A 25561-nucleotide genomic window follows, 5' to 3' on the forward strand; every position below is an offset into this window, starting at 1 on the left:
GATACTAGGTCACCTGGAGAATCCTTTGCACAGTGAAAAGTGGGGTACCAACAATAGCACTTCTTAATGACCAATAAAGTTGTCTTTCACATCAGGAGGATTGCCCTGTGTAGAGAACAGTAGTTTTTCAACCTAGTAAATATTTTTAAAATTTATGGGGTGATTTGGTTATGATTTCTACTATGCCTGTTTTATTCTTTTACCCTAGGATTGTTCTCTATCTGAAAATCCAAAAATCAGAGACAAAGATCACCAGACTTGTATGAATCAGTTATATTTCTTTCTCTATATAATCCTTTTCTTCAGTATTTAGTAGCTACCATAATAAAAGCAATGTTCATAGTATATACAATGAATGACCCTGTAGACAGAATCAAAATCAACATACCAATCAAATCAACATACATTCATTGAACAGAAGTACTTTAACATATTCCCCTCAACATGTGAACATGTTGAACCTTTAGGAATGCATTCTCAGATCTGGTATTTCAAGATCCGTCTTGAAATTTAATGTAATTTAACACATTTCACTTCTGCCCATTTTGTGTTTTATTTCTTATTCTTGCAACCCCTGATAATAGATCAGCAGAGGTAATTATGCTACATGTGAGATTAGTGAACGTCCAAATAGTTCCAGTTCTCCCATCTTACCTGTGGGATCTTGTGAATGCTTAAGAGAGTTGCGATGTCTGATGTTGTTTCAGAATTGTATCCTCCAATGACACCAATCATGTTTTTCTGGATGCCACATTTGTAGTTTGGAACAAGTTCAGGTGATGCAAAGAGGAGGTCCAGGATGATTCCATAGATCCACTTTTGATCTGTAGTGGTGTCACGGATGTGGAACCCAAGAGTGACATTGGGCAGTATGTTGGGGTTCTTGTTGATCTCGTGGATGGCAAACACTAAGGTGAGGATGTGCTGGTAGAACTTTGTTAGTAGCCTTCAAACAAAACAAAATTGTTTTAGAAGACAATCTGGATTGTCCTATTTTTATATCTGAGAACCTAAGAAGGCCCCAAATTAATGAGGGATATGGCCCATGTGATCCACATTTCCATTTTCTATAGAACAGTGCTACTGGAAAACTCTCAAGATGGACATGGAGCCATCAGCCATCCTTACTGCCCCCAGTTACTGGCATTTTAATTGATACTGGAGGTTCCTCTTAGTTACACCCAAAAAGGGCCCTTGATAGATCCATTAATTTTCCTAACCCCCTTCAGGATGTATAATCCAGTAAATTTCCCTAACTCCTGCTGTACATTTTGTAATCTGGGAATGCTCAGTACATAAATGTTACAACCCAAAAAGTGCAGTGTTCTCATACATTATCAATGAAGCAATGATGCCTATAATGGTTGTCCCTGGAGTGTGATTACTTCATTCTGGTACCCAAAATATGCCCTCATCCCTTACATTGGATCACATTTATAATCCAGGTCAGAGTGCTGACGAAATGGAACCTTCTGGGAGCCACAGCCAATATGAGTGACAATTCCACCAATCAGGATTTCTCCTGGCTGATACCACTGATGTGGAATCTGAGGAGGATTGTTTCCAGTGCACTTCATGCTACGTAATTCATACATGAGCAAGCAGCGTCGGTATCAGGAGAAATACCACATATTCTGCAATGTGCAATCTAAAATGTCCTCTCTCCTCTTTTTTGTCTCCTCTATACCATCGTCATTTAGCTTCTGATTTCAAAAAGATTATTTAGATGGCTCTAATCTCGTCTGACACACTTTTTAAGCATACACAAATGAACCTTGTCTTTCATGTCCCAACTATCTGCTTTGTATCCTACTCAAGACATAGTGAGTACTGATATGATAACCACATTTCTCTAATCCCCCATTTTAGCAGTGAATGACTCAGTGGTGGCTTTTATAACAACAAATGTGAGATTTCATTTATGATTTGTTTTCTATTCCCTTCTGGATGGGTATTGGAACTTTGACAGGGGGAAGAAATAACATTGATTCTGATAATTATAGTGGAGATGATCTACTCTGGAAGACTGTGAATCGAGTTCCGGGGTAATTAGCTGCAGAAATAGTGAAGCAAAAATATTTGTCTGATGTTTTTCCAGCTCCTCAACACCAAGACTGGCAGGTGGAGTAGTGAGTTCAAACTTTCCCTCCATGAAATAATCCAAAGTAAAACCTGAGGATTCCCAGACGCAAAGTGACAATGCAATAACTGTGTAAAACATTTCCTCAAATTCAACTATTTATTAATTTATTTAGAAAATTTTTGTACCACTTGTCTCAGGACACTGTTCGATGTAGTCTACAAAAAAAAAAAGTTTACTGAAGTGTCTTATAGTGGGGGGGAAAAAACAGTCCATTATTAGAAATTCTCCCTCCTTCTATCTCTTTCTCCCTCTCAAACACACACGCAAACAGACATTCACATAGACAAAATCCCCAACTTGTGTTTTATATTTGAGGTTAGTAAAGTATTTAATATTTAATAAATGATAAATGATAAATGGAAAATAAGAAAAGCTCTAAGAAAGCTAAATTAATGCTCATACATTGAAGAAAATTTGGAATCTTGGAAAAGCAATGGTCTCGTCCCTTGTTTGGATTATGATTTTCAAAGCAAGTGATGCAATAATCCCTAGCTGAAGAGAGAACATAGACCCTTTTATCTTTCAAGAAGCAGAAGATTTTATTTATTTATTTATTTATTTATTTATTTATTTATTTATTTATTTATTTATTTATTTATTTATTTATTTCTATACTGCCCTCCCCGAAGGCTCAGGGCGGTTTACAGGAAACAACAAAATGGTACAGGTAACATTATTCAACAGTAAGGTGGTCACAACAATGATAACAACCTTAACATAATAACAATAAAATCAATAGCATTAATGGAAGGTGAAACTGCAACTACAAGAACCTTAGCTCAACTCGTACTGAGACCCAAGGGTTGGGTGGATTTGTTTAGTCATGGTAGGAGGGGAGGGCTTTGGGGCCAATTGGAAGCAATGGACAGGTCGACCTCAACCAAATGCCTGGTGGAGGAGCTGCCTTTTGCAGGCCCTGTGGAACTATTTTAGCTCCGTCAGGGCCCTGATCTCCTCTGGGAGCTCGTTCCACCAGGTGGGGGACAGAATGGAAAAGACTCTGGCCCTGGTTGAGGTCAAGCAGGCTTCCTTGGGGCCAGGGACCACCAGGAGGTTGGCCTTGAAGGTGATAACCAAAACCTTAAGCCTGATCCAGAATTCAATCGGGAGCCAACACAGCTGCTGGAGGATGGGCTGGATGTGGGTCCTCCAAGGTGTTGATGTGAGAACCCTGGCAGGTGCATTCTGGACTAATTGCAGTTTTCATATCAAGGATAAGGGCAGGCCAGCATAGAGCGAGTTACAGAAGTCCAGCCTAGAGGTTACCGTTGCATGTATCACTGTGGCTAGGTGTTCTGGGAACATATGCTGGCCCTTTTATCTTTCAAGAAGCAGAAGATTTTGCAACAAGCATTGCAACATCTCCCCATGATGAAAAGAGTTTATACACCGGTCCTGACATTAAAAGTATGTAAGTAACAAAGCCCCCATATGCACTTTCAGGAATATATTCAGATAATCTGGGACATTGTAATCCAGTTCTTTCCTTCAGAGTTTCTGTCTGCATATTCAGCACCTATTAAATCTCTTAAAACTGTGAATAAAGAGAATGGTTCCCAGCCAAAATACTGGGACAGTTTCTTCGTATAAAACAATTACATTGACTTTGCTGTCCAAAATAATTGCATTGATATGGTCAATAAAATGGTTCTGAAAAATGATGTCATGCCAATGGACCTGTCTGGTCACCTTTTCTATGAAGATTGCACAGGTTCCATTCCTGGAAATCATCTTCCCCAGTGTCTGCAATAAGTGATCACCCATTTCATCATCCATAGTGATGAGGCTACTCCACTTCCACCTGAATTGCAGAACTGTCTAAACTATTCCCTCATACTGAAGGGCTTCCTTAGGGAACATGTAGTAAAATTAGGGTGACCTAATGGGCCATCCATATCTGATTCAAAGGAGCCATAGGATGAGCATTAAGGAAAAAAATAATGTCACAGAGGAAAAATAGCATGGTGTAGTGGTTATCAGTGGTAGCTTCTAATCTGGCAAGCCAGGTTTGATTCCCTGCTCTTCCACATGCAGCCAGCAGGGTGACCTAGGGGTTATTACAGCCTGGATAGTGCAGTTTTGATGAAGCAGTCCTGTCAGAGTTCTCTCAGCCTCACCAACCTCACAGGGTGTCTGTTGAGGATAGAGGAAGGGAAGGCGATTGCAAGCCACTTTGAGACTCCTTCAGGCAGTGACAAGCAGGATATAGAAACCAACTCTTCATTCCCAGTGTAAATTATCCAGTACTGGTGATGGTGAACAAACCATATTGTATTGGCATTGCTATTCAAGAACATAATGAAGTACTCCCACTCTCTGGAAAAAACAAAAAAATCCTATATAAGTTTCATTAAAAAAAAACATCTGGAGAACAAGTGGGTGGCTGATGAAAGAATTTAATTTCTTGTCCTTATCAGCTGCTCTCTTCTGTTCAATTCAGGCCTCAAGAGGATGACATAACATTTTGGGAAAAAGATACAGCCTAGTAATCCAGCACTAGAGGCTAAGATGGAGAAGATCTCCACGGCTACCATGTCTTTTCCTTTAGTGCTCAGGTAGGTAGGCACAAAGGACAGCCAAACACTGCAAAAGACCAACATGCTGAAGGTGATGAACTTGGCTTCATTGAAACTGTCAGGCAACGTTCTAGCTTTGAAAGCTACAATGAAGCATATAGTGGCAAGAATTCCAATGTAACCTAGGGCACAGTAAAACATGGTGACTGACCCTTCATTGCATTGCAGTATGATTTCTCTACTCAGTGAATGGGTGTCCAGATCTGGGAAGGGAGGAGAAGAACCAAGCCAAACAGTGCAAATGAGAACTTGAACAAAGGAGCAAGAAACATCAATATAATATGCCAAATGTTTCCCCACCCATTTTTGAAAAAGGCTTCCTGGCTTGGAGGCCTTAAATGCCACAATAACAGTAACTGTTTTTGCCAGGACAGAAGAAACAGCAACAGAGAAGATGATGCCAAATGTCATCTGTCGGAGCAGGCAAGTCACCTTGTTAGGTTGTCCAATGAAGAGCAAAGAGGTGAGGAAGCAAAGGAGAAGAGAGATGAGCAGAACGTAGGTCAAGGTCTGGTTGTTGGCTTTAACAATGGGGGTGTTCTGGTGTTTTATGAAGGCCAGAAGCACCAGAGCTGTTATCAGAGAGAAGAAAAGAGCTGAAGAGGCTAAAATAATGCTCATAGGCTCAGTAAACGACAGGAAGTTTGGGATCTTGGGAAGACAAAGGACTTGTTCTTGGTCTGGATAATGATCTTCAGAGCAAGTGATGCAATAATCCATGTCTGATAAGAGAAGATAATTTGACATTTTCATCCAACAAGAAGAGATTTATGTAACATTTTATCATGAACCCATGATGAAAGCCATTTTATTAACCTGTCCTAACTTTGAAAATATGTAAGATGACCCAATTTGTGCCTTTTGGGTTATAATGAAATTAGGGCATGAATCCTGTAGGAAGACTTTGGGGACTCTTTTTGTGGGACCTGTTGATACCTCTCAATTTCTATTTATTCTCTTTCCTTAAACCAGAAACAAGCCCTAGTGCTGCCCAGGAATTCAATGACTTTAAAAGGGAATCAGACAGATTCATGGAGCCTATCAAAGGCTTCTAACTTTGTTGTCTAGTGAAAACCTCCACATTTGCAGTCAGCAAGCCTCTAAACACCAGTGATGGAAGGCCACATCAAGGGAAGGCTATGACCTCTTTTCCTTGTTGTTGGTTACTATTGAAAAAGTCTCCTGGCCATGTTGGACAACTTGTCTGACTCTGATCCTGTAGTACTGTATCTCTGTTATATGTTTTTATTGCATAATAAAAAACAGTATGCTTAATTCTTTCTTAGCATTTTCTCATAGTGCAAATATTTACATTCCCACCCTTTAACACAAGTAATCTTCACCAGTGCATCTCCTACCTTCTTTGTCTGACATTTTCCCTTCTGGACATCGATCACAAAGATAGCAGCAGAATTTCTCCCCTTCCTCCTTCTTCTTGCTGTAGCCAGGCTTGCAATTATCATTACACCGGGAGAATGGAGGCACCTGTTCTTAACAAAAGTAAGAATTCAAAACTGAGAAGCAATTCTGAGCATTGTGCTTCAGAATTAAGTTCGTATAATGATGCAAGCATGACATCGTAGATCTCAAAGCTGACTCCGCATGTGCGTGAAGAATGCATAATCTCCAAAACAAGATGGAACTAACCATGGTTGAAATATGGCTTGCTCATTGAGCTCAGAGATCACAACAAATTCCTTAGATCAGTGGTCCCCAAACTGCGGGCCGCGGCCTGGTGCCAGGCTGCAGCTCCCTCTTCCGGCCCCCCCCCCGAAGCGAGAAGCTCGCCAGGCCGCAAGCAAATCGGCCGCCGAAGCGGCCGATTAGCTTGCGGCCCGGCAAGCTTCTTGTTTCGGGAGGGGGGGGAAGAGAAGCTTGCCGAGCCGCAAACTAATTGGCCGCTTTGGCGGCCGATTTGCTGGCGGCCCGTAGGGGCCGGGAGAGGGAGCCGCGGCCGCCGGCATGGCGGCGGCACAAACGCGCATGCGCGGACTGCTGCGCACGCGCGTTTGTGCCCCTGCCGGGCGCAAATGTGCGTGTGCGGTAGTCTGCGCACGCGCGTTTGCGCTGGGGCTGCCGTGCATGCGCGGGACCCCGGGCCGCCCTCTCCCTCCACTCCGGAGCAGCGGTCCGCAGCAACCGGAAGGTTGCGGACTACTGCAGTAGATTAAAAAATAAATAATGGAGTCCATATGCTTTCCTTAAAGCTTACACCTTCCCATTGCCTTAAATGGCAAAGGGTTTTGTATCTGAAAAACACTGAGGTGCTGTCTCACCTGCAGAAGGTGTCTGTTCCACTTAATCCTGTCCTCATGGATGATTACTCTTTTACTAAGAGGTTCCTGAGGATCTACCCTCCCGATCTTGACTCGGACATAGGAGTTATTCGGAAAAGTGATCAAGTTGGTAATGTCAAATCCACCTTTCATTTCTCCATGTTCATTAAAGGCCACTTCCTGTCCAATAGTATTGTTGAAAGCAATTCTCTGAAGAAGGGTGTGGAGCTTGGGGAAAGGAGAAGAAGAATTAAGAGGCCTGGAATCAATTGGATGTTGTGGAGTATGCTCACCAACACCTTTCTGTTTCAAACAGATTTTGAAATTCCTCTCTTACAGGAGAGTAGGCATTTATGATTTCCATTATGATAATTTTGCTCATGAGAATAAACTTGCATTGCTAAACACAAGGCAACGGACAGAGGTAAGATTCAGGATGTTTCTGTAATGAACGCTGCATAGAGAACATTGAAAAAGATTAATTTTGGTATTGCTCCACCCAATGGTGGCAAAAAGGTATTATCCACAACTCAGTTTTGAGCATTTGATTGGCATGCAGAAGGGCCCAGGGACAATCCCTAGCATTGCCAAGTAAAAGGTCAGGTAGTAGATGATGTAAAAGAGCTTGGATGGATACTCTGAAGAGTTGCTGCTGGTCTTAGGAGACCTTTATGGTTCATAAAGGTCTATGATTCTATGAAATGCCAAGTGTTAAAAGGAAATAGCTGGTAGGTAGTAAAGAAGAATTAAAAGGCCACAATTCTATATGATTTACTGTAATTTCCATGGCTTTGGGAATTTCTAAAAGGGGAGGGGGTTGAGATTTAGATTTTGACAGACAGACAGACAGATTTTTATAACCCCCTAACCTACAGTTCTGGATGGTTTACATAAAACATCTTGGAACATTTACATAGACCACTATCAATATCAATACAACAATACAACAATAACAATAACATACCAACTAGAACAATTAGAACAGTATTTCAACAACAATATATTTGACTGAAAATGTGCTGGTCCTTGTTAAGGTCTGACGTGCCTCTTTAGGGCCAAGGATGCACAGCCTGTTGGAAGTGGCAAAGCATATAGATCTTCTGGGGGTATAGGTAGAGAGGCGGTCTCTCAGATACATTGGGCCCAGACTGCGTATGGCCTCAAAGGTGATTACCAAAACCTTAAGCTTAATCCAGAATTCAATTGGTAGCCAGCCGAGTTCTTGGAGTACCGGCCGGATGTGAGATCTCCATGATGTCTTAGTGAGAATCTTGGACGTAGCGTTCTGCACCAGTTGTAGTTTCCGGATCAAGGATAATGGTAGGCTTGCATAGAATGAGTTACAGAAATCCAGTCTAGAGGTGACTAGTCTAGAGGTAAAAATTCTGGGAGGGAGTCAGGGCGGTCATCCATCAGGAGGAAGAGCTGGGTGTCATCTGCAAATTGGTGGCAACCAACCCAGCCCAAACCTTCACACCACCTGAGCAAGAGGGCGCATGAAGATATTAAATAGGATAGGAGAGAGGACTGCTCCTTGTGGGACTCCATATGTGAGCTGGTAATGGCTAGATACCCTCTCTCTTATTGCTACCCTCTGTCCATGACCCTGGAGGAAGGAGATCAGCTATTTGAGGGCTGTCCAATGTATCCCAGTGTCGGCAAGGCGTTGAGCTAGAAGCACATGATCGACTGTGTCAAATGCTGCTGACAGGTCTAATAGTACCAGCAGTTCTGACCCGCCTCAGTTCAGTTAGCGGCAGAGGTCATCCATCAGGGCAACTAGCGCTGTCTACCCCATGGCCAGGCCACAAGCCTGACTGAAATGTGTCAAGGGCTGAAGTTTCTCTCAAGAATGCTGATATTTGGCTGGCAGCAGCCCTTTCAACCTGAATTTCAACCTGAATATCACCTCCAATTTTTCATGAAATACTCCCCATTGTAGAACCCTGATATTGGCTGCCCTTGGACTGTCACCACAATCAGAAGAAATCAAAGATCCCTTGAACAGTGATTGGTCATGAGGTGCTCTTAGAACCTTTACACAATCCCCCCCCCCAAGGCTTTGAATTTCAGCCTTTTGCTGAAACCACAGAGGGAAGAATCTGAAACCACTGGAACAATGTGATAGATATTTTGTAAAGGACTGCAACTTTGGGAATCTGTTTCCAATGTAAGAGTTGTTGTTGTTGTTGTTGTTAAAATGTGTTCCCACCACTACCAAGAACAGCTTGTGGCAGGTTACAAATTGTCCCCAATAAAACCCCTTTAAAAACAATACAGGGACATTAAAAATTGTACAATAAAACCAAAACTAGAGCAAATACATGTTGATATTTTTCATGTCTCTGATCCCTCCCAAACATGTATCTAAATAAGGGAGTAGGAGGAGGTGGGCATTGCTGACACATGGCTACATGCTGCTTAGCACCAGGGGTGGAGAGGCCCAGTCAGATCTTTCTCACTGCCCCAGCCTCAACCATAGACCTGGTGGAAGAGCTCCATTTCACAGGCCCTGTGGAATACCGATAGCTCCTGCAGGGCCCGTAGCTCGACCAGGAGCTCATTCCACCAGGTAGGGGCCAGGATTGAAAAAGCCCTGGCCATGGTCGAGGACAGGCATGCTTCCATGGAGCCGAGAATGTCCAACAAGTTGGTATCCACATAATGTAAAGCTCTGCATGGGGCATAGAGCACAAGCGGTCCCTCAGATCTGTGGGGCCCAGACTACAAATGGCCTTGAAGGTCAAAACCAAGACCTTGTACAGGATCCGGGCAGCAACTGGCAACCAATGCAGCTGCCTTAGCACAGCATGGATATGGGCCCTCCAAGAGGTTCATGTAAGGACCCTAGCAGTCACATTTTGTACCAGCCACAATTTTAGGATCAGGGACAATGGCAGACACGCTTACAGTGAGTTCCAGATATCTATTCAGGAGGTTACCATTGCATGGATCACCTGGGTAGGACACTAGTAACTGAGCCTGGAAGAGTTGGAAAAATGCTTGGCCAGCTACAGTCTTGACCTGTGCCTCCATGGTTAGTGAGGTATCCATAGTCACTCCCAGATTTCTGGCCTGGTCATGGCTGTATGTTGTGTCCCTGCCAGGCTGGGTAAACGTGCTTCGTGACCTGCCCCCCTAATTCCCAGCCACAGGACCTCTGCCTTGGAGGGGTTGAGTTTCAGATGACTCTGCTCAAGCCACTCAGACACTGCTTCCAAATATTTGGTAAATGGTTCTGGGGAAGGGGGGAATCTTGGCAGCAGTTCATGAGGAGATAGAGCCGGGTGTCTTCAGCATAGAGCTTTTAGTTAGACCTTTTGTTTTAACATATTTTTTGTCTTTGTTCAGTATATAATGGTTACAACAGCTATGTGTATATTTGAATTGTTAATAAACTGCATTTCATTGAAATGGCAGTCATTCTGGTCTCTGAGAGACACATGAAAGCCCCCTGTCGACTCAAATGTACCAAAAGAATGGTAAGGAGAGGATGCAGCCACACTCCTTCTCAGGACAACCCAACATCTAAGTCTAGAAAGCCATTGTTTTATTGGACTCCTGATCCAAATTAATGGGCAGAGAATACTGATTTTTTTATGACTTGAGGATGGTAACAAAATAGAGAATGGGAAAATTCAGAAGGATGGAGAAAACTCACTGGGTAGGAAACTCAGGAAAACTAAGTGACTTTCTGACAGAGCAGGAAAATGATTTCAAAATATAATTCCCTGCACTCTTACCAACAGATTGAACCTTAAACATGGCAGGGGACTGTTCACCCCCCCCCCCAAAGTTAAATTACCTTCCATGGTGGCACGTTCAAGTAAGCCAAGCTGTTTCCATTAGCTCTTGCTCTGTGGTTGGTTCTAGATGAGTCCAAGATGTGTAGGGCATGGGCAATGGCATAGACAGAATTATATATACTGTAGCTATGGTCAATCATGCTCATTTCAAAAAAAGGTGTTGGGACAGTCTCCAGTCTCTCGTCTTCAGTGCATTTTTCACCAGCCTTTGCTGGGTTACTGGAACCTGGTAGAGTACATTCGAACACTTGTTCCCAGAAATCCCTGATGAAACCATCCCCTTTTGCCAAGGAAGGCTTATAATGCTGAACAAAAGTTCTGAAATCTGGTATGTCCTTTGAATAAATTGAGAAGGAAAGAGCCCCATGGAATATTTCTATATAATCAACTTTTAGAAATGCATTGAATGCAAAATCCATCTGGGCTGTTGTAATCCATACCTTTCCCACTGAGGTTCTCTCCACGTATTCTGTAAAATCCATTAAAACAGTAGGCAGAAAGATCATGGCTGCCAGCCAAACTATTGTTCTGGATCCCCCAGATACTACAATGGTGTTGGCTTTGCTATTTAAGAAATTTGCATTGTTATTGTCTAGAAAATTGTTCAGAAACCCCATGTCATCCCAATGGATCTCTCTGCTTGCCTTCTTTGTGAAGGCTGCACAGATTCCATTCCTGAAAAGCATCTGCTCCAAAGTCTGCAAGAAATGATCTCCCCTTTCATCATCCACAGTGATGAGGCCAACCCACATCCACCTGAAATGCAGAAGTATCTGGACGATTCCATCATACTGAAGGTGAGCATGTGGAAACATGTGGTAAAAGGAAGGGAAACTGGTTGGGCCATCCACATCTGATTCAAAGGAGCCATAGGACAGCTAATAAGAAAAAGAATCATGTTACAGAGGGATAATAGAAATAACTCAAATTGTTATGTTGCTTGCAATAAAGAAAACATGCTCAAAGGGATTCAGGTTGTTGAGCTGAATAGTAGCAAAGTCTCTCCAAATAAGGGACTTTTAAATATTGGTCTTAAGTTAGCACTGTTAGTAATAAATTTAAGTGTGCCAGCATGAAGGGTCATGGAAAGTGAGGACAGCAATGAAAAATAATCTGGTATTCTTCCCCCAGAAGGGAAGATATCAAAGGTTATTGAGTAGAAGGATTTACGTTCTCCTTCTTGGTTAGATTGATAGTTGATGTCAAGTATTCGCTGCTTAATGACATTATAAGTTTCTCATTAATGGAAGTTTTCACATTGATCCAGTGAAAACTCTATTCATCACCACCTTGTTTCATAAGATATTTAAATGTTACCCCAGATTTTGAACCTATAATATCCCCACCATAAATTTATCAAAAATAACTAATCTTTTCAGACTGTTGCACACGTTCTGCATATTTCTTCTTTCTGAAAATTGTTATCTATATTTAAAAAATTCCATAGCCATCTTTCAACTTGCAGTACACAAGGTGGCTAATAATGTCAATCAAAGTATTATGAAAATACATGAAATGCCATTAATTTTACATTAAATTTGTCATTAAAGGATGTAAATAGTCAAAGAAGTCATTAATAAAACTGCATTCAACTCATTCCTAAATATTGACAGTGAGGGGGGCAATTGCACTTTTTGGGAGGTTGTACCATAATCATTGGGACTGCTACTGAAAAGACTCCCTTTTATGTTCCCTCCAGGGGAGCTTCCTTCATGGCTGGAAATCAGAAGGGCTTCCCTCTGTAATATTAATTCCTAGCCAGGATCCGATAGGAGTACATACAATATTAAACTGCTTAGAGAATCATTTGGGCAGTGAAAAGTGGGGTATCAAAAATAGCACTTCTTAATGACCAATTAAGTTGTCTTTCACATCAAGGAGATTGGCATGTAGAGAACAGCAGTTTTTCAACTGAATACGTATTTTTGACCTTTATGGTGGTATGTTTATGATTTCAAGTATGCCTGTTTTATTCTTTGCTCCAAAGTGATTCAGTATACTCTAGGATTGTTCTCAATCTGAAAATCCAAAAATCACAGAAAAAGGTCACCACATTGGTGTGAATCGGTTACATTTCTTTTTTCTATACAATCCTTTTCTTCTATATTGAGTAGCTACCATAATAGAGGGAATGTTCATGGTATATCTAATGAATTATCCTGTAGACAGGTGAAGAAATCAAATCAACATGCATTCATTGAACAGAAGTACTTTAACACATTCCCCTCAACACGTGAACATGTTGAACCTGAATGTTCAAGGTCAATCTTTGGAATGCATTCTAAAATCTGGTATTTCAAGATCCATCAAGAAACTTAAATGCAATTCAACACATTTCACTACTACTCCTTTTTGTGTTTTATTTCTTATTTTTGCAACCCCTGATAGATCAGCAAAGGTAATTAAACTACATGTGAGATGAGATGTGAGATTAGTGAAAGTCCAAATAGTTCCAGTTCTCCCATCTTACCTGTGGGATCTTGTAAAGACTTAAGAGAGTTGCCATGTCTGTTGTGGTTTCAGAACTGTATCCCCCAATGACTCCAATTATATTTTTCTGGGTGCCACATTTGTAGTTTGGAACAAGTTCAGGTGATGCAAAGAGGAGGTCCAGGGTGATCCTGTGGATCCACTTTTGAACTGAGGTGGAGTCACGGATGTGGAATCCAAGAGTGACATTGGGCAGTATGTTGGGGTTCCTATTGATCTCGTAGATGGCAAACACTAAGGCCAGGATGTGCTGGTAGAACTTTGTTAGTGGGCTGCAAAGAAAAGAAGTAATTGTTTTAGTAGAGAATCTGGATCATCACAGGTCTGAGAACATAAGAAGGCTCCAGATAAAGGAGAGATATAGCTCATTTAATCCACATTTTCATTTCCTATAGCACAATGCTACTGGAAAACTTTCAAGCTGGACATGAAGCCATCAGCCATCCCTACTGCCCCCAATGACTGGCATTCGAATGGATGCTGGAGGTTCCTGTTAGTTACACAAAGAAAGGGCCCTTGACAGATCCATGAATTTTCCTAACCGCCTTTAGGATGTGTAATCCAGCCACCTTCAGTATAGCCAGTGCTCTGTGAAGAAGCACTTTCATATGTCTGTTCCACCTATAGTGGTAGTAAAAGATTCATTCAGTGATTCTGACACTTGTTTTGATTTCTCCGAATTATTCATAATGCCTTTCATATCATCCTGTATGAGTTTGGTCTAAAATGTAAGAGATTTGTAACCTGATGTTTGAAAATGCATGGATGAACCCTTGGTTCAGTCTGTACAGATCAGCATCACAAGTCTTGTGGCATAAAAATACTTCTACATTTTCATCACACTCTCAAGTTAATCTTTTTTTTTCAAATATTAGGTCCCAGCTCTTTTCTTTTTTTCTAATATTGTCCTACCCAGTGCTGAACTAACATTTCTCAAAATAGTCCCACAAATGAATGGATGGATATTTTGTGCAATGAAAAAAAAATCCCTGACTCCTGCTGTACATTTTGTAATCTAGGAACTCTCAGTGCATAAATGTTTCCACCAAAAATGTGCAGTCTGGACATAAATTTTCAATGAAGCAATGCTGCCTATACTGTTTGGCCTTGGAGAGTGAGTACTTCACTTTGGTACCAAAATATGCCCTCATCCCTTACATTGGATCACATTCATAATCCAGGTCAGAGTGCTGACGAAATGGAACCTTCTGGGCACCACAGCCAATATGAGTAACAATTCCACCAATCAGGATTTCGCCTGGCTGATACCACTGATGTGGAATCTGAGGAGGACTGTTTCCAGTGCACTTCATGCTATGTAATTCAGACATGAGCAAGGAGCATTAGTAAAAACAGCAACATTCTGCCACATGCAATCTAAATACTCCTCTCTCCTTTTCTTTGTCTCCTGTATACCATCATCATTAGCTTCCGATTGCAAAAAGATTATTCCGACGGCTCGTGTCTCTTCCAATGCACTTCTCAAGCATACACGTATGAATCTCGAATTTCATGTTCCAACTATGTGCTTTGAATGCTACTCAAGAGATAGTGAGTAGTGATATGAAAACCACATTTCTCTATTCCCCCATTTTAGCAGTAAAGGACTCAGTGGTGGCTTTTATAACCAGAAATGTGAGACTTCATTTCTGATTTGTTTTCCGTTTCCTTCTGGAAGGGTATTGGAACTCTGACAAGGTGAAGAAATGACATTGATTCTAATAATTATAGTGGAGATAATCTCCTCTGGAAGACTGTGAATCGAGTTCTGGGGTAATTAGCTGCAGAAATAGTTGTCTGATCTTATTCCAGCTCCTCAATAGCAAGACCAGCAGGTGGAATGGTGAGCTCAAACTTTTCATCCATGAAATAATCCAAAATAAAACCTGAGGATTCCCAGAAGGAAAGTGACAATGCAATAACTGTGAACAACATTCCCTCAGATTCAACTATTGATTGATTGATTTAGAACATTTCTGTACCACTTGTCTCAAGATGCTGTTTGATGTAGTCTACAAAAACAAAATCTGACTTTGTGTACTCAAGTACCTTAGCGGGAAAAAACCCAACATATTTTTAGAAATTATTCCCCCCGTCTCTCTCTCTGCCTCTCTCTCACACACTACGCAAAATGATCATATGAGACTGCAGGGACATCAGAAATACAGAAATAGTGCTCTCTCTCTCTCTCTCTCTCTCTCTGTCTCTCTCTCTCTCACACACACACACACACACACACACAAACATACACACACACAGAATCCAGAACTGGTGTTTTATATTTGAGATTTAGAAAAATATTTAATATTTAATACATGATAAAAGATAAATGGAAAATAAGAAAAGAGCTAAAAAGGCTACATTAATGCTGATAGGTTCAAGAAATTCCAGGAAGTTTGGAATCTTGGGAAGGCAGTCGTCCCTTCCCTGGTTTAGATAATGGGCCTCAGAGCAAGTGATGCAATAATCCCTACCTGAAAGGAGTAGATACAATGTGTAGGAACTTTTATCTTTCAAGAAGCAGAAGATTTTGTAAAGAGCATCGCAGTGTCGCCCCATGATGAAAAGAGTTTATACACTGGTCCTGACATTAAAAGTATGTAAATAACAAAGCCACCATTTGCATCGTCAGGGATATATTCAGATAATCTGGGCCATTGTAAGCCAGTCCTTTCCTTCAGAGGTTCTTTCTGCATATTCAGCACCTATTAGATCCCTTAAAACTGAGAATAAAGAGAATGGTTCCCAGCCAAAATAAGTCCAAGTCTAATTAAATAAAAGATATAACAGAGACTCTTAAGCTTTTGATCTTTAATTAAGCCATTGGACAGATTTTTATCTTTCGTTTGTTGCATTTCCCACCTTCGGCTGATGTGTGAGTCAATAAGTTTGCCCAGATTCTGTGGTAAAATTAGGTGCCTTGGCTTAAACGAGTTTGTTTATTCTCGAGTATATATGGTAATCTTTTCTATTATTGTTTGTTGTAGTTCTTAGTCTTTGCAACCCTTAATATAATCCAGTTCTCTGATCCTACTTGTGGTCTCTTGTATAGATTTATGAGAGTTGAATGTCTGATGTGGTTTCAGAAAGATATCTCCCAATGGCACCAATCATGTTTTTCTTGGTGCCATATTTATAGTTTGGAGAGATGTGACAATTGTCATGACTCAAAACACCATGTCCCAAAACCATAAGATTTTGTGAGCCAAACTTCCAATCACCTGGTCTTCCAATTATCCAAACTGAAGTGAAGTGGAGTTTTATTACATTCTGCCTTGCAGGAACTTCTACAAAACATGGAGCAGTCATTACACCCCCTGATTGACAGATGATCAGTTCCAGAAATAAATGAGTGAAGAGGGATCAGAAGAAGAGTTGATTTGTATATCCTGTGCTTCAGACACACACACACAATAAATTTATTGGCATAAAGCAGATTAGCAATATAAACAAAGACTGTGTTTCACTACCAGATGGAGTTATAAACAACGGACACCCTGTGAGGTAGGTAGGGCTGAGAGAGCTGTGACAGGACTACTGTGTGAGAACAGTATTATCAGGACAATGATTAGCCCAGCTGGATGCATGTGAAGGAGAAGTTGGGAATAAAACCCGGCTTCCCAGAATAGAAGCCACCACACTTTACTACACCAGGTTGGCTCTCTACACCAAAATGACTCTCTACATGTTCCCTAAGACTGCATGAAAAGAATAGGCTTGAGTACACCAAATGGTGGAGGGTGTATGGAGGCTTTTATCATGATATGTGATATCAAGGATCTGTAAAGTACTAAAACATTTTGAGACTAAAACATTCAACTGCATAACTCTTCTGTTCGAAAAGTAAGGCTAACCCAAGAGAAAAAAAAATTAGAAATAGAAATGTCATGGGTCCCACTCTGTGCAAAAGAAAAATTCCTGTTTGAGTTTCATTAAAAAAAAAACATCTGGAGAACAAATGGGTAACTGATGAAAGAATCTAATACCGTTTCTTGATCAGCTGCTCTCTTCTGTTCAATTCAGGCCTCAAGAGAATGACATAACATTTTGGGGAAAAGATACAGCCTAATAAGCCTGTGCTGGAAGCTAAGATGGAAAAGATCTCCACGGCTACCATGTCTTTTCCTTTAGTGCTCAGGTAGGTAGGCACAAAGGACAGCCAAACACTGCAAAAGACCAGCATGCTGAAGGTGATGAACTTGGCTTCATTGAAACTGTCAGGCAACGTTCTAGCTTTGAAAGCTACAAGGAAGCAAATAGTGGCAAGAAATCCAATGTAACCTAGAGCACAGTAAAACATGGTGATGGATCCTTCATTGCATTGCACTATGATTTCTCTACTCAGTGAATGGGTGTCCAAATCTGGGAAGGGAGGAGAAGAACCAAGCCAAACAGTGCAAATGAGAACTTGAACAAAGGAGCAAGAAACATCAATATAATATGCCAAATGGTTCCCCACCCATTTTCGAAAAAGGCTTCCTGGTTTTGAGGCCATAAATGCCACAATAACAGTGACTGTTTTTGCCAGGACAGAAGAAACAGCAACAGAGAAGATGATGCCAAATGTCATCTGTCGGAGCAGGCAAGTCACCTTGTTTGGTTGTCCAATGAAGAGCAAAGAGCAGAGGAAGCAAAGGAGAAGAGATATGAGCAGAATGTAGGTCAAGGTCCGGTTGTTGGCTTTAACAATGGGGGTGTTTCGGTGCTTTATGAAGACCAGAAGCACCAGAGCTGTTATCAGAGAGAAGGAAAGAGCTGAAAAGGCTAAAATAATGCTCATAGGCTCAGTAAATGACAAGAAGTTTGGGATCTTGGGAAGGCAGTGGTCTTTTCCTTGGTTTGGATAATGATCTTCTGAGCAAGTGATGCAATTATCCATGTCTGAAAAGAGAACACAACTTAATTTCACATTTTCATCCAACAAGAAGAGATATATGTAACATATCATCAACCCATAAAGCTGTCCTAACTTTAAAAATATGTAGGATTAGGAGCAAAGCCCATTGTACCCAAACTACAGGGCAGAAGGTACTCCAGCACAGGGGACAAAATGAGCTTGCTTAGAGAAAGCATCCACTACAACCCAAATCACGCTTTTCCCCTGACTAAGCGGGAGGTCCGTAATGAAGTCCATGGTAACATCCGTCCATGGCCGAGACAGCCAGGGGACCATGCCAGTGGCGTGCTGGTTCGTGCGGCCATTCCTTTAGTCTTTAGCAAATCAGTCAATGGGAGGGCAACTTTCGCAAAGTTGCAGATGAAGGAACAGTAGAAGTTGGCGAACCCTAAGAAACTTTGCAGCTGTTTCCTCATACAGGGGGTTCCCAAGCCAACAGATCCCGGACCTTCCCTGGGTCCATCTCTATTCTCCCACTGGAAATGCGAAAGCCCAGGAACTCCACCGCCTCCTGGTTACAGTGCCTCAGAGTCCAGCCTTCAAGGGAGCCATTATGTATGTATGTATGTATGTATGTATGTATGTATGTATGTATGTATGTATGTATGTATGTATGTATGTATGTATGTATGTATGTATGTATGTAACTGTAAGTATAATAAAGCAGTAAGGAGTTTTGGGCCTCACAGTTTAAAGGCCAATGAGCCTTCATGACTGTGTCCTATTGCAGCCTGAATGGCTGGCCACTTGATGACCGGCAAACCATGTTGCATATTCTGTACCAAGACACACAGTTCAAAAGCCCCATTACGACATGCACAGCCTTTGGCAAGGCTTTTGGGGCTGGCGTGGAGGGAGGAAGTACTGGTGCCTTTTGTACTCCATAATGCAATGGGTTTTGCCCCTAGTATATAGATAAAATAAATGTTAAACTTTTATTGGGTGATAAGAACAGATTTGATCATCATTACCCCCGCCAACTAAAATGGCCAATGTTGGCATGGTGGAAGTAGGAAGAGGAGGGATCCTAGGTAGGCATATATGCTGGTATGCTTCCCAACCATATTCTGCACAATCTCACCACTTCTGGGGTTTCTCAGAGACCGTAGAGTCTTCCAGGGGGTACTCAGTGGTTAAAAAGGCTGTTCTAAGGGACAGACATGATGGAGGTTGAAAAATAATGCATGGGACAGAATAATTTTGTCTCCTTCTGACAAAATACAAAAATTGTACTCTGGGAATCTGATGGGTAATAGCTTCAGCTCAGGCAACAGGGAATACTTCTTTATACCTCATCTAAAAATATGGAATTTGCTGCCAGTTGATGTAGAGATGGTCACAAACGTGCATATATTTAAAAGGGAATCAGATAGATTCATGGAGCCTATCAATGGCTTCTAATTTTGTTGGCTAGTGGAAACCACCACATCTGCAGGAAGCAAACCTCTGAACACCAGTGATAGGAGGAAACAACAAGGGAAGGCTATGGCCCCTATTCCCTGTTGTTGGACATCCAGATAAATTGGTTGGCTACTATTGAGTAAGGCTGCTGGCCTTGTTTGACAATTTGTCTGACTCTGATCCTGTTGGACTGTATCTCTGTTATAGGTCCTTACATTTTAATGGGAAAAAACATCATCTTTAAGTCTTTTTTGATGTTTTCATATAGTGCATATATTTACATTCCCACCCTTTGACAGAAGTGATTGTCACCAGCGCATGTCCTACCCTCTTTGTCTGACATTTTCCCTTCTGGACATCGATCACAAAGGTAGCAGCAGAATTTCGCCCCTTCCTTCTTCTTTCTGCTATAACCAGGCTTGCAGTTGTCATTACACCGAGATAATGGAGGCACCTGTTCTTAAGAAAGAAAGAATTTAAACTGAGAAGCAATTGTGAGCATTGCGCTTCAGAATTAAGTTCTTATAGTGATGGAAGCATGATATTTCAGATCTCAAAGCTGGCTCCTTATGTGCGTGAGGAATGCATAGTCTCCAAAACAAGATGGAATTAACCATGGTTGAAATGTGGCATGCTCATTGAGCTCAGATATTTCTTAGCAAATTCCATAGATTAAAAAATCATAGAAACCATTTGCTCCTTAATGAATATGCCTGCCTATTGCATTAAATGGCAAAGGGTTTTGTATCTGAGATACACTGAGATGCTGTCTCACCTGCAGAAGGTGTCTGTTCCACTTAATCCTGTCCTCATGGATGATTACTCCTTTACTAAGAAGTTTCTGAGGATCCACCCTCCCAATCTTGACTCTGACATAAGAGTTATTTGGAAAAGTGATCAAGTTGGTAATATCAAATCCACCTTTCATTTCTCCATGTTCATTGAAGGCCACTTCCTCTGCGATAGTATTGTTGAAAGCAATTCTCTGAAGAAGGGTGTGGAGCTTGGGGAAAAGAGAAGAATAATTAAGGGGCATGGAAACAACTGGCTCTTGTGGAGTATGCTCACCAATGCCTTTCTGTTACAGATTTTTAGATTCTTTTCTTGAAGATGAGGAGGCATTTATGATTGCCATTATTTTATTTTTGCTCATGAGAATAAACTTCCATTGCTAAATGCCATGCAAAGGAAAGATGTATGATTCAGGATGTTTCTGGAATGAATGCTTTAGGGAGGGTCAATCTACTATCGATCAGTGTCTGGTTCGACATTACTCCTCTTGCTACACAACTTCCCTCTATGCTGCTTTTATAGATTTCAAAGCAGCTTTTGACTCCATTTCCCATGTCAAACTGCGGGAGAAATTGGAGAATTCTTCAATAGACCATCGGCTGCTTTATTTAATACGTAAGTTAAATGAAGGGATCTCACTGAAAGTGAACGCATTACCATTATATTGTGAAGGGGATCAATTAGAACTTAACTGTCAGAAAACCAAAATCATGACATTTGCCAAAAGGCCAAAGAAATACACCTGGCACATTGACAGAACTAAGATAGAACAGGTTTCCTGTTTCAAATATTTGGGAGTTGTTCTGCAATCATCTGGCCGCAGGATAGCCCATGGGGCTTATGTCGCTGAAAAGGCACAAAAAAGTGCCAATGCCATCCTCAGATTCCTTAGGCTGAAAGGAGGACATTTTATCCCTGCAGTTCTAAAATTGTTTGACGCTAAGTCAATGGCACAACTGTTATACAGTGTGCAGCTAGGTCCTTATTCCAACTTTGCATTATTGGAATTTGTACAATCCAAATTCCTAAGAGCAGCCATCCAAGTCCCAAGATGTGTTTCCAGTGCCAGCTTGTGACTTGAGACTGGCCTTATGAAGGTGGAGGCAAGAGTATGGTTAAGCATTCTCAATTACTGGCTTAAGATCTCTTTTTTTCCCTGTGGAGTAGCTTCTTTGATATTGAAGGATGATTTCCAGTCTTCATGGAAACAATATGTGACGGGGAAAATTGCAGTTTTGGGATTTTCACCGGAATTCCTGGTTCAGATGGCCTATGAACAAGCTTAAAAGGTTATCAAACTGCGAGTAGTGGATATAGAACGGCAACATGATCTAGCAAATACCTCTGCCTTCATTGTTAAAGGTAAAGGTAAAGGTATTCCCTGTGCAAGCACTGAGTCATGTCTGACCCTTGGGGTGACACCCTCTAGCATTTTCATGGCAGACTCAATACGGGGTGGTTTGCCAGTGCCTTCCCCAGTCATTACCGTTTAACCCCCAGCAAGCTGGGTACTCATTTTACCGACCTCAGAATGATGGAAGGCTGAGTCAACCTTGAGCCGGCTGCTGGGATCGAACTCCCAACCTCATGGGCAAAGCTTTCAGACAGCTGCCTTACCACTCTGAAACCACACAGGGAAAAAAGTAATAGATGTTTTCTAAAGGACTGCAAATTTGGAAATCTGTTTCCTATCATTCCGGTTATGTAACAGTTATTATTATTTTTACTATTATTATTTAAATTTATTCCTGCCATTCCCTAGAATAGCGGGTTACAAATTGTCCTCAATAAAACCCCAAGAAGACCCCATTAAAACTAATACAAGGATATAAAATAACCTTACAATAAAACCAAAACCAGAGAAGATACACAGCAATATTGTTCAATTCTCTGATCCCCCCAAACACATATCTAAATAAGGGAGTAGGGAGAGGTGGCCATTGCTCAAACATGGCTTCATGCTGCTTAGCACCGTGGGGGGGGGGTGCCCCAAGCCCAACCATAGACCTGGTGGAAGAACTCCATTTTAAAGGCCCTGTGGAGCACTGAGAGCTCCTGCAGGGCCTGTACCTTGACTAGGAGCTCATTCCACCAGGTTGGTGCCAGGACTGAAAAAGCCCTGCTCATGATCAAGGCCAGGCATGCTTCCCTGGGGCCATGAATGAAATGCCAGTCATTCTGGTCTCTGTGAGATACACGAGAGACCCCTGTTTTACTCAAGTATACCAAAAGAAAGGGAGGGAGGGACTGTAGCCACCCTCCTTCCCAGGAGAACCCAAAAGAGCCTAGAAAGACATTGTAGTTTTGGACTCCCCATCTGAATTCATGTGCAGAGAAAAACCTTTTTTTGATATGACTTGAGGATAGCAACAAAATCCAAAGAATTGGAAATTCAGAAGGAGGGAGAAACCTTGCTGGCTTGGAACCTCAGAGCAATTACGTGATTTTCTGACTCTCACTTGGGCAGGAAACAATTTCAAAATCCAATTCCCTGCACTCTTACCAACAGATTAAACCTTAACCATGGCAGGGGAGCCCCCCCCCCAGTGATGAGTAATTACCTTCCATGGTGGCACATTCAAGGAAGCCAAGCTGCTTCCTTTAGCTCTTGCTCTCTGGTTGATTCTAGATGAGTCCAAGATGTGTAGGGCATGTGCAATGGCATAGACAGCATTGTATATACTATAGCTATGATCCGTCATGGTCATTTCAAAAAAAGGTGCTGGGACAGTCTCTAGTCTCTCCTCTTCAGTGCACGTTTCACCAGACATAGCTGGGTTACCGGAACCTGGTAGTGTACAATCAAACACTTGTTCCCAGAAATCCTTGATAAAACCATCCCCTTTTGCCAAGGAAGGCTTATAATGCTGAACAAAATTTCTGAAATCTGGTATGTCCTTTGAATTAATTGAGAAGGAAAGAGCCCCATGGAACATTTCTATATAATCAACTTTTTGAAATGAATTGAATGCAAAATCCATCTGGGCTGTTGTAATCCACACCTTTCCAGTGGAGGTTCTCTCCACGTATTCTGTAAAATTCATTAAAATTGTTGGCAGAAAGATAATGCCTGCCAGCCAAATCATTGTTCTGGATTCCCCAGATAAAACAATTGCATTGGCATTGCTCTTCAAGAAATTTGCATTGTTATTGTCCAGAAAATCCATTTCATCCCAGTGGAACTCTTTCATTGCCTTCTTTGTGAAGGCTGCACAGATTCCATTCCTGAAAAGCATTGGCTCCAACGTCTGCAAGAAACGATCTCCCCTTTCATCATCCACAGTGATGAGGCCAACCCACTTCCACCTGAAATGCAGAAGTATTTGGATGATTCCCTCGTACTGAAGGTGAACATGTGGAAACATGTGATAAAATGAAGGGAAACTGGTTGGGCCATCCACATCTGATTCAAAGGAGCCATAGGACAGCTAATAAGAAAAAGAATCATGTTACAGAGGGCTAATAGATCTACTTAAATTCCTAATCCTTATTAGCATAGTTAGGAAACAATAAAATTTAATACATAAAAGATAGCGAGCCATCAAAATTCAGACTCGGGTATTCAAGAGTTATCATGGTGTGGGTATAGAGAAGTAGAGAAAGCTGGCAATAATTTTCTTCAGCTGAGGTGGTTATCTTGAAGATAGTAACTAGTTATCTTCTTAGTATTGTAGGACCTATCAGTTCTCATTAATGATTTCAAGAGTTCTATGTGGTTGTTATGTTGCTTGCAATAAATAAAACATGCTCAAAGGGATTCAGATTGTTTAACCGAGTAGGTGCAAAGTCCCTCTGAGTAAGGGGCTTTTAAAGATTGGCCTTTAGTTAGCACTGTTGGCAATGCCAACATGAAGAGTCTTCTAATGGAAAGTGAGGCAAGCAATGAAAAATAATCTGTTCCTTCCACAGAAGGGAAAATATCAAACATTTTTTGGGGAGAAGGATTTGTTCTCCTTCTGGGGTAGTTTGACACTTGATGTCAAGTTTTCGCTGCTTAATAATTTTATAAGCTTTTTGTTCATTGTGGTCTTAACACTGATCCAATGAAATCTGTATTAATCACCACCTTCTTTCACAAAGTATTTAAATGTCACCCTAGATTTTGGACCTATATTATTCCCACCATAAATTTATCAAAAACCACTCATGTTTTCAGACTGTTGAACATGTTCTGTATATTTCTTCCTTATGATAATTAATACATATATTTAAAACATTCCCTAGCCATCGTTCGCCTTGCAGTACTCAAGGTGGCTGATGATGTCAATAAAATACATGAAATGCCATAATTTTAAATCTCTGTGATTAAAGGATGTAGTTAGTCAAACATGTCATTAATAAAACAGCATTGGTTCCTCAAGACTGAAAGGGAAGGGGCAGGTGTGCTTTTTGGGAAGTTGTTCCATAATTGTTAGAACTCCTACTGAAATGACTCACTCCTATGTTCCTGCCAGGTGAGCTGCCTTCATGGGTGGAAGTCAGAAGGTCCTATCTCTGTAATATTAATTCCTAGCTCCTTCATCGGGCATTTCTTTTGAGACCGACCAACTCAAAACATCTGCTGCCCCATCTCTCAGACACCACTTTATGACTCAACTATCTTACCTCCCCAGGGATATGCCATTGTTGTTCTGTTGATATAAAGTTCGGGTTGACATGCTATGTTATGTTATTTTATGATTGTTATCTTACAGGTTGTTATAATGTTCTATGTAAGTATTTTCTTACAACGTTCTATGTAAACCGCCCAGAGCTGTATGGAAGGGTGGTATAAATATCCAAATAAATAACTAATAAATAAAAAATAAATAACTAGCCAGGATCCAATTGGAGTAGATACTATAGTAACAAATCATGTATAGCTTTAAAGGACATAGGGTAACTGAGAAACAGAGAGTATTGAATAAACTTTAGCAAGCCATCTCCTGTTTCCCCTGATCAACATTCACAAGAAGAAACTTCCAAGTATTCCTGTGTGGAAAATCACATGGCTTTAGTGTATGTGTTGTGTGCTCATCTCTTCTTGAATTCATATTAATTATTCAATGTGTAGAGTTGTATGGGCAGTTAATGAAAGCAAGCTTGGTGTAATCTGGAGAATTGGGTTTGGTCCCCGACTTCTCCACCTAAAGCCAACTGGGTGACCTTGGGCCAATAAGAGTTTTTGCTAAATTCTCTCA

General features: G+C 41.2%; 2 protein-coding genes across 2 annotated transcripts; both read right to left on the minus strand.

Moving 5' to 3' along the window:
- Positions 1–4539: 4539 nt before the first annotated feature.
- On the minus strand, positions 4540–11616 carry LOC143825271 (vomeronasal type-2 receptor 26-like). Its single transcript, XM_077313296.1, has 4 exons — positions 10801–11616; positions 6996–7223; positions 6078–6204; positions 4540–5441 (listed from the first exon to the last, which is right to left on the minus strand). The coding sequence occupies exons 1-4, from the start codon at positions 11614–11616 to the stop codon at positions 4540–4542; spliced, it is 2073 nt and encodes a 690-aa protein (XP_077169411.1).
- Positions 11617–11771: 155 nt separating this feature from the next.
- LOC143825273 (vomeronasal type-2 receptor 26-like) lies at positions 11772–23746 on the minus strand. Its single transcript, XM_077313297.1, has 7 exons — positions 22943–23746; positions 20365–20592; positions 19917–20043; positions 17278–18172; positions 14450–14605; positions 13272–13563; positions 11772–12017 (listed from the first exon to the last, which is right to left on the minus strand). Exons 1-7 carry the CDS (start codon positions 23744–23746, stop codon positions 11772–11774), a joined length of 2748 nt encoding a protein of 915 aa, XP_077169412.1.
- Between the last annotated feature and the right edge of the window lie 1815 nt (positions 23747–25561).

This window comes from Paroedura picta, chromosome 16 (assembly GCF_049243985.1).
Source record: "Paroedura picta isolate Pp20150507F chromosome 16, Ppicta_v3.0, whole genome shotgun sequence".
In the NCBI taxonomy this organism is placed as follows: domain Eukaryota; kingdom Metazoa; phylum Chordata; class Lepidosauria; order Squamata; family Gekkonidae; genus Paroedura; species Paroedura picta.

What these genes read in the sequence shown, in the direction of transcription:
- LOC143825271 (XM_077313296.1), bottom strand. Translation starts at nt 11,616, where the DNA reads ATGTTTCCACATGCTCACCTTCAGTATGATGGAATCGTCCAGATACTT. An exon ending in GGAACAGACACCTTCTGCAG is followed by an intron (nt 6,205 to 6,995) that starts GTGAGACAGCAC and finishes TGTTAAGAACAG; the next exon opens with GTGCCTCCATTCTCCCGGTG. An exon ending in GAAAATGTCAGACAAAGAAG is followed by an intron (nt 5,442 to 6,077) that starts GTAGGAGATGCA and finishes TTCTCTTATCAG; the next exon opens with ACATGGATTATTGCATCACT.
- LOC143825273 (XM_077313297.1), bottom strand. Translation starts at nt 23,746, where the DNA reads ATGTTTCCACATGTTCACCTTCAGTACGAGGGAATCATCCAAATACTT. An exon ending in GATTATGAATGTGATCCAAT is followed by an intron (nt 13,564 to 14,449) that starts GTAAGGGATGAG and finishes TTTTCTTTGCAG; the next exon opens with CCCACTAACAAAGTTCTACC. An exon ending in GTCTTTACAAGATCCCACAG is followed by an intron (nt 12,018 to 13,271) that starts GTAAGATGGGAG and finishes AATGTCATTAAG; the next exon opens with CAGCGAATACTTGACATCAA.